This window comes from Dipodomys merriami, unplaced genomic scaffold (genome assembly GCF_024711535.1).
Source record: "Dipodomys merriami isolate MVZ:Mamm:240054 unplaced genomic scaffold, mDipMer1.0.p SCAF_1175, whole genome shotgun sequence".
NCBI lineage: Eukaryota > Metazoa > Chordata > Mammalia > Rodentia > Heteromyidae > Dipodomys > Dipodomys merriami.
The window spans coordinates 78,209-90,372 of NW_027202466.1; the positions used below are offsets into that span (position 1 = coordinate 78,209).

Genomic DNA, 12,164 nt, shown 5'->3' on the forward strand with positions numbered 1-12,164 from the left:
CTCAGGATTATGGTTTGAAGCCAGCCTGGGCAGGAAAGTCTGTGAGACTCTTATCTTCAGTTAACGACCAAAAGAAGCTAGAACTGGAGTTGGGGCTCAATTGGTAGAGCACTAGCCTTGAGCCAAAGAAGCTCTGGGACAGCGCCCAGGCCCTGAGTTCAAGCCCCAGGACTGGCAGAGAAAAAAATAGTTATGCTGGTGGTTCACGCCTGTAATCCTAGCTGCAGAGGAGGCTGAGATCTTGTGGTTTAGAGTCAGGCTGGACATGCAAATTAATAACAAGCAAAATGCCTAAAGTGGAGGTGTGACTCAGGTGGCCGATTGCCAGTCCATGAAAAATACTTCTTGAGCTTTCATTTTGGAATCAATGAGTGAATAAAACTCAAAATTAATTATGGTTTCAAAACAGAAGGAATACGTTTTCAGATTTGAAAAATAGATCACATTGTTTGCCTCCTGTGACAATGTCTAAATTTTCAGAACAACCACAACAACCCAAAAAACCTTTTGTGGTGTTTCTGTCGCTCAGTTACCAACAAGCCAAGGAGCAGGTGAGGGTACTGTGCTGCTTCACGGCTGTGACCCAGTTCCAGGAAGGCCCTTTGTGGCCTGTGCTCAGTGACGTGTGACACTGTGTTGGCTGCCTCCTTAGGTATAGCTGTGTCCAGGCTGGAGCACCCAGCTTGGAGTGTCTGGAGAATGTGGCAGTGTTGAGCAGCAGAGGGGAAGACAGTGGGAGGGACAGGCATTGCTTTCTGGCCTGAGTAGAGTATGTATTTCTGCTTAGAAAATCAGACTTTACTAAATACCACGTACTTTGACCATGTGGCACGGGAAAGAGCCACCTGTGCATTTTTGATGTGAAGTCTTCATGTAGCTATGTGTTGCTAGGCTGAGATGACAGGAGGTACCTTCCCATAATCCATTTACTTTGGTTCTAGGAATGTTCCGGAGAATAACAGCAGCTGCCACTAAACTCTTCAGCAGCGACAGTGGTGAGGGCAGCTTCTACACCCTAGAGAGTCTGAACGCGCGCGTGCGCTCCATGGTGCCCACGCACCCGGCCCTGGTGCTCCTCTGGTGCCAGATCCTGCTGCTTGTCAACCACACAGACCACTGCTGGTGGGCAGAGGTGCAACAGACTCCCAAGTAGGTACATGGCTCCTTCAGCCCAGGGTGTCTGCCAAGTGCTTGGCTCAAGATGCTACGTGATTTGAGGCTTGACTACTCTGAAGGCGTTTTCAGTTTCCATTCTTCGTGAGGCTTTGTGGAATTCTGGCGGTATTATTAATCTTCCTTTCATAGGCACTGTATTGTAGGGGAGAATGTGGTTTGACTATCGGCATTCAAAGCGAGCAGCTGCTTTTTCAACGTGATCATCTTTGACAGGTTCTTGGACACTTTTTGTCTTGCCTGATGCTCTTGTCGGGCCGTGTCCCTCCTGCTAGGCTACAGGATTTAAATTGGTTCCACAGCGAGACATGTTGTAATAACTGCATTATGAGTTAAATGTGGTTCTGGTTATTCTTAGATAATGAAGTAATTATTTAGCAAATTTCACAACTGTTTGGAAATAGGATTTTTAAAAAATTACTCAGAAAGACTTACTGTTAAGTTTCTGGTTGTGTGTAGCCACTTTCGTATGTTTTCAGGCTGAAGCCCTGGTGTCCAGGTGCTTATTCAGACATTCACTCATGTTTGGAAGTGAAAGCAGTGAGCCATGCCAAGTCCTTGGTGCAGTTTCTGGACAGCTTGAAAACCCTTCAAGGAAAAGATCCAGAAGTGCTAGTGTGCTTGGTACCAGGAAATGGGGCTTCTGTCAGGCCTTCTGTCTAACCAGGCATCTTGTTAGGGATATGATTGCCTGTCTTCATGCTCCGTGCAATTTGCAAAGGAAAAAGCAATGCTGCTTCCTGCCCACATGTGATCGCTCAGCTAGAAGAGATAGAGCCAAACAGTATTCAAAATGCCTAGAGAATGCCTTAGGTCTGTCACAGCAACTCAGCTGTAGGCGCTCTAGTAGTCTGGAGGTCAGCTCTGTGCTTATAATAGGTACACATAAATCAGCCAGAAAGCTAGTTTAGTTAACACTTGGAGGCATTAGCTTGCTCGGACCTGGGAGCCTGCATTTCTGCCAAGCTCCTAAGTGGTGCTGATACCTCTGGTTCCCAGAGCATGCTGTAAGTGACAGGGTGCTTTGATGTCATCAGGCAGCTTTTTCATAATACTAGTGCGTGTGTGCTTGCTTGCCTGCCTGCCTCCTCCTTCCCGCCTTTCCTCCCTTCCTTCCTTCCTTCCTGTTCTTGAGCTTGAACTCAGTGTCAGGGCATTGTCCCTGAACTTTTTTAAAAGCTCAAGGCTAGCACTCTACCCCTTGCCACAGCTACACTATTGGCTTTTTCTGGTGGTTAACTGGAGATGAGAGTGTCACGGACTTTCCTGCCAGGGCTAACTTCAAACTGCAATCCTCAGATCTCAGCTTCCTGTGTGCCTAGGATTATAGGTGTGAGCCACTGGTGCCTGGCTTTCTGTGGAGGTTTTAACTATAAAACCAGCATCACTCATGTGATTTACAAAATAAAACAAAAACGTCTCCTAAAATTGTATTGATGAAGGATAACTTGCTGTTGTGTTTCCTGTAAGTTTAATGATTTTTCCACATATATTTCTTGGTTACAAATTTGGTGTTTTGCTTATCCAGTCATCAGTTGAGAAACAGAAATAGCTGTTTGGAAAAGTTTTTAACTTGTAGAATGTTTTATTCTAGTTACCTTCTAAATCAGGAAGCCAAAGTATCAGTAGACACAGTTCAGAAGTTTGAACACAACCAACTGAAGAGGCAGGACGTTCCGTTTACAGAGCCTGTGACCTCCAACCACATGCCCTCTCCAGCTTGTGCTCGCATGGCCTCTGTTCCCACCAGGCTTCAGCAGGAGGTAGATGGGCCCTGCTGTTCCCAGAAGGACACAGTCCTCTCCCACACCCCGAAGCCAGAGCATGTCATAAGCATTTGAGCTAGAACTGAGTCTTGAAGTTTATAATTCCCATCTATTTAAAAGAAAAAGAGACACTGAGACTAAGTATGAGGTGAAATAGGAAGAGAGGCGCTTATTTATTTATTACTTATTATTCAACGTATTTATTATTATTATTACTTATTTATTCACGTATTTAGTTTGTGGTTTTACCTGAGGTCTCACTTCAGGCCTGCTTGGCCTGTCCTCATACACCTCCACAGCACTGTTTTCTACTTGTTGGTTCATTTCTGTATTGTTCAGGGGTTGAACTTAGGCATCACTTCAGGCTTGCTAGCTCCACCCGTAAGCCACCAGTTAGCAAAGTGTCTTATTTTCTTATTTATGTTACTAAATTTTGACTTGAGTTTCATCTCAGGCTTGCTAGGCAGAGGCTCCACCCTTTCATCTAAAATTCTCACCGCCCAATTCCAAGGGATTTCTTTCTTTTTAAGGAATTATGCTCATTGCCTTGACTACATGTACAAGACAAAAACAGTTCTGTTAACTTTTTGGAAGAGTGGAATGATAGCTTACCTCCCCTCCCTCAGCTTGTCAGAAGTCTGTCTTGTGCTCAGGTCAGGCCAATACTATCACCGGGGCCAGGAGAGGTGCCTTCGCGAATGGCATTAAAAAAAAAATTATGCTTATCCTGAGGCTTGAACTTAGTGCCTTGGGCACTGTCCCTGAGCTTTTTGCTCAAAGCAAGCACTCTATCTCTTGAACCACAGCTCCACTTCTGGCTTTTTTGGTACTTAATTTTAAGGAGATACAAGTCTCACAGACTTTTCTGCCCAAGCCAGCTTCAAACTGCAATCCTCAGATCTCAGACTCCTTAGAAACTAGGTTTACAGGCCTCCAGAAATATTTGAAACCATGATCCTGCAATAGGATGTGCACTGCAGACACATTCACAGAGTAATGTTTTGTTTGGAATTGATAGTAAAGTATAAAAGTTTTCTTTTTTATTATTGCTGCTGCTGCTGCTGCTGCTGCTGCTGCTGATGTAATTACACAAAGCAGTTACAATTCCATGTCTGATAATGAGTATAGTGCTTCTTGTTCAGTGTCACTATTTCTGTCATTCTGAAAGTTGACAGTGAGTATGGCAGACAGGAATTTATGACCAAACATGGCCAATGTGAATTCTGAAAGAGCAATGAGGCTTGGATGTGCAGTTTTGTGATGGATTTTCTCCTTCAGCCAAGCACTTCAATCTTCTGCCTGCTAAACTCCCTGTGTCCTTACTTTTTTCCCGTGTGCTTTTATATCATAGTCTCAAGCACAGATGACCAAGTGAAGTTTTTTTTTCCTGTTGCTTGCACATCATTGTGATGTAGCAATTTGAGGATAACTTGTCTGTTTAAGAACAAGACTCAAGCATACCTTTGCTCTGTATTGTGCGCATGCCTATTGTTGCCATAGACACACCCTCACGGCATCTGTCACTCCTGTAGGAGACACAGTCTATCCTGCACAAAGTCGCTCAGCCCCCAGATGTCTGACGAGGAGGATTCTGACTCAGCAGCCCAACTTGGAATGTGCAACAGAGAGATTGTGCGAAGGGGAGCCCTCATTCTCTTCTGTGATTATGTCGTAAGTTTGGAAACGCTGTACGCGGATTGGGGAAAGCAGAGGGCCATGGGTGGTGATGTGTCGCTTCTCTGGCCTCAGACCTCTCCATAGGAAGGGACCTCTGTTCCTTTTGTCTGACCTTGGACCATTTTCTACTGCTCGTGGGAGCTTGGCATTGGCTGTGAGTTCTGACTTGTGTGGTCTCGTGGCTTGTGGTTGGAGGTAACAGTCTCTGCAGATTGAATGTCCTGCTTCTTACGTTAGTTGTGTTCAAATAACCTCTATATTTTTAGTGAGGCAAAGTTGACATTTGAAATATGTCTTCTGCCAACCCTCTGTGGCCTTTCTTGTGGTATAACTATCTCCCTTTTATCTTGCCTGCTTGCAAATGAGCCTTTGATTGTATTTTCCCAGTGTCAGAACCTCCATGACTCAGAGCACCTAACGTGGCTCATTGTGAATCACATTCAAGATCTGATCAGCCTGTCCCATGAGCCTCCAGTCCAGGACTTTATTAGTGCAATTCATCGGAATTCTGCCGCCAGTGGCCTTTTTATCCAAGCAATCCAATCTCGTTGTGAAAATCTTTCAACGGTAAGTCTGCCAACTATTGCCTGTCAGCTTTCTGTCTTAAACATGGAGTAATGACATGTTTAAAGTGCTTGTTTCCATTTGGCACAATAATCAGCTCCTGTCTCTTCCTTGTCTTGGGCATTAGCCAACCACTCTGAAGAACACGCTGCAGTGCTTGGAAGGCATTCACCTCAGCCAGTCAGGCGCTGTGCTCACACTGTATGTGGACAGGCTCCTGGGCACCCCCTTCCGCGCACTGGCTCGCATGGTTGACACCCTGGCCTGCCGCCGGGTAGAAATGCTTTTGGCTGCAAATTTACAGGTACTTAAAAAAATGACACTGATTTATATCAAAATAGCATGGCAAACAAACTGTTTGGCTGGGTTTTCTTCTCCATAAGTTTGGCCTTGATGGAGCCACCAACAGAATGATGAGTACCGGGGCAAACCTGGCAATGCCATGTCTTACTTGACAACCCGCTTCTCTTGTACCCTGCTGTGCTGGGGGCAGATACGCCCACCCAGCTTGTTGTTTTCACCTGAGCGTAGGTGATCATGGCTCCTCACAGATGTCTTCTTGTCTGTGTAGAGCAGCATGGCCCAGTTACCAGTAGAAGAGCTGAACAGAATCCAGGAGCATCTCCAGAGCAGTGGTCTCGCGCAGAGGTGAGGCTGTGTCCTTGGCGGCCTTGGTTTTCCATAGCCAGATTGGAAGGACTCGGGCTTGTGCAGGAGCAGACACATGGGCTTAGGAAACGGCCAGGCTGTGAGGTGGGCAGTAGAACTGCCACGGCAGGAAGGCTTCCCCAATCTCCAAGAGTGCAATCCCACTGTATGAGAAGTGAAGAAAAACAGATAGTCTCACATCTGCTACATAAGCAAAGGATGCCAGGAACCTGTTGGCTGTTTGAAGAATAGTAACTTTGTTATTTTTATTGCCCTGTGATGAATAGGAATATGAATTATCAGCTTTCTCTTAGTACAATCAAGACACATAACCAAATCACTAGGTAAGAGATCATGAATCTGAAAGCATTACCTGGCTCTTGGCATGTACAAATTACATCTATATCTTGTCAAATTCTGTGTCTTTATAGCTATTCAGTCACTGACGTCTGTCTGAAAAAGTCTTTCAGAGCCTTTCTCAGAAATACATGCATCTGTAATGTGAGCATAGTTTTATGATTACAAGGTAATCATAAGAGTCTTTTACCTTCGGCTTCATGTGGAGAGGCGTATGCATGGCAGCGTAATTCTACCGTGACTCCAGTCCTAGGAGGCCTTGCAGATGGTGCCCTTACACAGAACAGGACACAGTCTGGGGTGACTTCTCAGTCTGCAGCCCCAAGTGTTGGTGCAGCCTGAGTCACTGTCAGTCTGGGAGGAGGTAATAGGAGGATGAACTGTTACTGTGTTTTGCTTCTAGATGCAAGTTTTTGGTCCAGATGAGGAAATTAGAAAAGAGTATAGATACCTCGGGCCAGAAGAGATGGTCCTTTTATGAAATGACTTTCTGGTGGTATAAAATAAATTTTTTTTTAATGGTTGTGGGGCTTGAACTCCACCTGGGTACTGTCCCTGAGTTCTTTTTGCTCAAGGCTAGCATTTTACCACATTGAACCACAGTGCTATTTCTGGTTTTTGAGTGGTTAATTGGAGATTAGAGTCCAACTGGGACTTTTTTGCCTGGTCTGGCTTCAAACTGCAATCCCCAGATCTCAGCCTCCCGAGTAATTTAGGTTTACAGGCATGAGCCACCAACACTTGGCCATAAATTGTTTGTGGGAGATTAACTAGGAAAGTTTATGCACTTGGATTTTAGAAGCAATCATCTGTTTTGCATATAGTAAAGATATTAGTTCTTATGCCATATAGTGCCTGTAGAAATACGTGAATGTAAATGAAATTTCTGGAAAATATTAACGAGATAAAAATTATGGTAGTTAAAAGTAACTAGGACCTGGATTTGCATTTGGAATGTCAAAGGGAATGTTTTCAACAAGCTGCATTTTAACTTTTCTTCTTATATTGTGTTTCTAGCACCCTGGTTTGCAATATGGAGACTAAGTCTAAAAAACAGACTATACGGCAGTTCATTTGTGTTTGTGTTTCAGACATCAAAGGCTCTATTCCCTGCTGGACAGGTTCCGACTCTCCACTGTGCAAGATTCCCTCAGCCCCCTACCTCCGGTCACTTCCCACCCGCTGGACGGGGATGGGTACATGCCACTGGAAACGGTGATTCCAGACAAAGTTAGTGCTCTGTGGGTCTGTGTATGATGCCAAAGTACCCACAAAGATACTGACACCTCTGTGCAGAATGTGCAGCGTCTGGGAGGTGGAGGGCAGTCTGCACATAGGACCTTCTGACTTTCTGCCCAGTCACTAGCAGCTCTGGTTGGTGAATGGGGTGGACACAGGAGAACCATGGTGTCCTAGTGAGGAAGACAGTGCTGGTGTGGTGCTCTGTGACAGGACGGGGGAGCGGTTGCCAGGCTGACGTGGTATTCTTGTGGTGGGGGTGGGGGGATCACTGGTCAGGTCAGAAGTTGGCTGTTCCAGCCAGCTGCAACAGACTGTTGGCAGACTTGGCCTGCCTCCCTTTCCCTGTACCTTCTACCTCTCACACATGCTGCCACTGCCAGCAGTTTGGCATGTTGTCATTAACATCACTGCTCACCTCAGAGTTACAGACCACATGGGGTCTCAGGAAAGATGAGCTGAGATTTCAGAAATCAGCAGCCTGAGTGAAGAAAAACACAGGTTCTGCTGTGTACTCCTGGGCCGCATTGGACCTCCGTGGTCCTGGCTGCTGAGGCAGATGAAGGAAGCAGATCACTAATCGACAGTGGTTGCTACAGTAGCTTGTGAGGGTAGCAGAGGTGAAGTTGGCTAACCCTTGCTACTTTTCCTGAGTTTGGAGGAAGTTGCCCAGGTGGTGGGAAAGAAGAGGGAAAACAGCACAGAAATGCTTGAAGTCTGGTGAGTTAGCTATAAGCCTAGGGCATACCCACCACCTTCCCAGCCATCCAGGCATCCAGTGTTACTGGCGGGGGCGGGAGCTCTTGAGTGCCAGCCTGATGGCTGTTTCTTCTTTCCAGGACTGGTACCTCCGTCTCGTCAGATCACAATGTTGGACCAAGTCAGATTCTGCACTGCTGGAAGGTGCAGAGCTGGTGAATCACATCCCTGCTGAAGACATGAGCGTGTTCATGATGAGCTCGGTATGCACGCGGTGGAGGTGCAGGGACCCATGAGCTCTGCGGATTATTCTGAGTGGGATCTGCCTTGCCTTCGCAGGACTGACGTAGCAGTGACTTATGTGGGGACTTGAGTCTATTCAGGAATAGCACACAGAATGGGTGGTACTCCAGTGGGGAACAGGGGAACAGAGTCCCCAAAGAGGCATGTTGTTTTAACTGAGCCTGGCATATGTGTCAAGAAGCTGTGGGTATCCACAAACTTAGTTCTTCATTGTGTGTTTCATGATAATGAAGGAATGTATTGTGTTGGCATCGTGGTTCTTGATTTAAATAACTTGTTTTTGAAATTGATCTTTAATAAGTCCTCCCCGTAAACAGGGCCTTCATGTCTTCTAGATGTAATGAGGTTCCCTGGTGTCAGAATATACTGCAGGGCTGGTCTAGCAGGCCTCACAAGTGTGAGTTTCCTGTCCTCATCTCTGTGGACTCCTGTGAGGAGTGAGCCCCTGTCGGTCACTCTGTAGCCATAGACTTAGCAGGGCTCCTTTTCAGATTGATGAGGACACTTGTAGGCCACAGTGCTGGGCGGACAAATGCAGGAAAAGAGCCCCACAGACAGAGCACGTGATCCAGAGGATAATCAAGTGTTAGTGAAGAAGGATTTGTGGTCCAGGCAGCACGTGTGTATGTTCTGAAGTTCTAGCTATTGACTGGTTTGTAAATAAGAGCAGCACTGAACAAGAAAAAGAAGTCAGTTTGCCAAAGTTCGCTTCCTCTTAAAGAGCATGCAGCAGAATCTGACTCACAGATAAATGTGCTTAGTGACTCATTTATTGGATTTTCCAAATTTGCAAGTGAACTTTTAATAGCTTTACAGGTTTTAGCTGTAACCAAAGGAACATTTGCTTTGCAATATTAGTGATGAAATACAGTTTTCTAAATGTTAAGCTAAAATTGATGTGTTACCTGAGAAACTGGCTTCCCAAATCCTTAAATGTCTTAAAAAAAAGTTGACAGAACAAGTAGATTGTCCTATGACATACCCTTTCCCAGCCAGGTGTTGGCTAGCCAGGTGTGTGTTAGAGTCACCAGTCCTAGCTGCTTCTGCACATTTGCCTCTAATTCCAGGAATGCAGGTGTCTCATTCATTTCATATGGGGCACATTAGCCTCAACATTTTATTTGTAAAAAGGAAAAAGTTGCTAGGCGTCAGTGGCTCGTGCCTGTGACTCTAGCTACTCAAGAGGCTGAGATCGGAGGATCATGGTTCAAAGCCAACCCTGGGCAGAAAAATCTGTGAGACTCTTATCTCCAATTAACCACCAGAAAATTGGAACTGGTACCGTGGCTCAAGAGGTAGAGTTCTAGCCTTAAGCTGAAGAGCTCAGGGCCAGCGGCCAGGCCTAGAGTTCAAGCCCCATGTCCAACCAAAAAAAAAAAAAAGGTTAAAAAAAATAGATAAAAATGAAAGTGCCATAAAGAGACCATTGACATATTCTTCTGAGAGAATATTAGACTAAATTGTTTATACTTTTTTAGCAGACATCAAACAGTATATTTTGTTAATAAGGAATTCAAATAGATCTTACCTATTTCCTTATTTTGTCTGTTTATGCTCAAACAAAAGCCTCTTGCTGAATGTATTGGTCCACTTTGGTTGCTATGCTATAGAGGTCTAGCTGGTTTTGACTTATGGTTCTAGAGGTGCAAGGCCTGGGGCCTCATCACCTGATGGCCTTACTGCCAGAGTCCCAAGCTGGCTTAGATCACTGCATGCAAGTTAGTGTTTGGGTCTCTAGAGTGTTCTTGAAAGCCTTACTTACAGTTCATTGTTATTATCTTAGAAACACTTGCATTAGTCCTGACTGTGTTTGCCTTATCTGATAGAAAGCTTAATATTCTTCCTGTTTGTCTCACCTTTAATGCTCTAATCTTAGGAGTTCAACCTAAGCCTCTTGGCTCCATGCCTGAGCCTCGGCATGAGCGAGATCACGTGTGGCCAGAAGAGTGTCCTTTTTGAAGCTGCTCGTGGGGTGACTCTGGACCGTGTGACTGGCATCGTCCAGCAGCTTCCTGCTGTCCATCAGGTCTTCCAGCCTTTCCTGCCCACAGAGCCCACAGGCTACTGGAGCAAGCTGAATAATCTATTTGGTAATTTAAGTAAAAGCTTCTCTTATTTACAGTTCTGAGGGCTAGCATGGTGTGTGGCCTAGGTAAGAATACCTGTCAGTGCTGTTGATTGAAAACCTGGTTGGCACCAGGTCTGAGCTCTAAATTTCTTTTTGTGTGTTTGCCACTTGGACAACCTGGACATAGTCAGGGTCTCACATCCTTTAGGAATACTCAGGAGGAGCAAGTCCCTGCTGCATGCAGGCACCTGAGCGCGTGCAGATGTGTTCTGAGGCCAGGTATCTGGAACTGTGTGTGTCTGCACAGAATGCAGAGGAAGGGGCCTGTGTTCACATCACAGATGCTCACAGGGCTCATGTTTCAGGGGATGCCACATTATACCAGACCATGACCACGCTGGCTCGGGCCCTGGCGCAGTACCTAGTAGTGATCTCCAAAGTGCCCACCCATTTGCACCTTCCTGCTGAGAAGGAGAGGGACACAGTGAGGTTCGTGGTGATGACCCTCGAGGTGAGTATGTGCAGCTCTGGGACTCAGGGTTTCTGCGAGGAGGTGACATGTGCCTGGTGTGAGTGAAAAGGAGAAATAGTTCTGTTTGAAAACTGAGAGCCTGGGCTGGGAAGGTGGCTCCGTGGTAGAGCGCATGCCTGAGGCCCCTGGGTTCGATTCCTCAGCACCACATAAGCAAAAAGAAAAAAGCCGGAAGTGGCGCTGTGGCTCAAGTGGTAGAGCGCTTGATTTGAGCTGAAGAGCTGAAGGACAGCACCCAGGCCCAGAGTTCAGGCCCCGCGACCGGACCCAAAAAAAACCAAAAAACAAAAACAGAGCCTGCTGCGTGTGGTGTACATGGTGTGCACACTCCTGTGTGTGGAGTCCTTGGGGGAGGACTGGGAGTTCATGGCCTGCCTGGGCTACGTAGTAAGATAATGTCTCAAAACACAACGCATTGAGTACTGTCATCAAGTTCTCATCTGCTTAACATCCCCCTGCTTTCCCCCCACACCACTCCCACATAGAACTGCATGATGAACCCAGCGGGCACCCTAATCTAGGCAGTAAACCTGGGTATTTCCGCTAGGGAGAAACAAATACTTGGCTCCAGAAACAGGTCTATACAGTGGATGTACTGCCTTTTTGTACAGCTGAAAAGCTGCCTTTGGCCTCCAGTGCTGCAGCTGCTCTCCTCATGTGAGCACAGAGCTGCACTGCACCTCCCCTCCTCCCAGCACCAAGGAAACAAGTGGCTTAGGCCTGTGTATATTGCTCACAAGGCAGTGCTGAAACACTGCTCTGGGGCTGAGGCCCCGGGTTCGATTCCTCAGCACCACATAAGCAAAAAAAAAAAAAAGCCAGAAGTGGCGCTGTGGCTCAAGTGGTAGAGTGCTAGCCTTGAGCTGAAGAGCCGAGAGACAGCGCCCAGGCCCAGAGTTCAGGCCCCATGACCGGACTCCCCCCCCCAAAAAAAAAAAAAAAGAGTCAGTGTGAGCCCGTCCTTCAGGTCTCTTTCTGGGGACAAGTGCTCACACCCTGTCCAGCGTGTGCAGGATCAAGTTTACCTGTATTATCAGGTCCCACACCAGCACTGATCCCATGTCACAGATGAGGAAAGCAGCAAGGCCTAGAGGTTTGCTCAGCTAGGAAGTAGCCAGTGTAGCATTTGAGCTTCAGT

General features: G+C 46.4%; 1 protein-coding gene across 1 annotated transcript in view; it reads left to right on the plus strand.

The window, feature by feature from the left end:
• The window catches only part of LOC138822918 (huntingtin), a gene marked incomplete at its 5' end in the record, with an annotated part of 115,004 nt that overhangs the window by 74,731 nt on the left and 28,109 nt on the right, over positions 1 to 12,164 (plus strand). Inside the window, 9 exons of the mRNA XM_070015895.1 lie at positions 942 to 1,149; positions 4,472 to 4,610; positions 5,004 to 5,183; positions 5,308 to 5,484; positions 5,752 to 5,828; positions 7,277 to 7,415; positions 8,264 to 8,386; positions 10,303 to 10,516; positions 10,860 to 11,005. Of these exons, the coding sequence (XP_069871996.1) occupies positions 942 to 1,149; positions 4,472 to 4,610; positions 5,004 to 5,183; positions 5,308 to 5,484; positions 5,752 to 5,828; positions 7,277 to 7,415; positions 8,264 to 8,386; positions 10,303 to 10,516; positions 10,860 to 11,005 (1,403 nt within the window). The remainder of the gene's footprint in view (positions 1 to 941; positions 1,150 to 4,471; positions 4,611 to 5,003; positions 5,184 to 5,307; positions 5,485 to 5,751; positions 5,829 to 7,276; positions 7,416 to 8,263; positions 8,387 to 10,302; positions 10,517 to 10,859; positions 11,006 to 12,164) is intronic.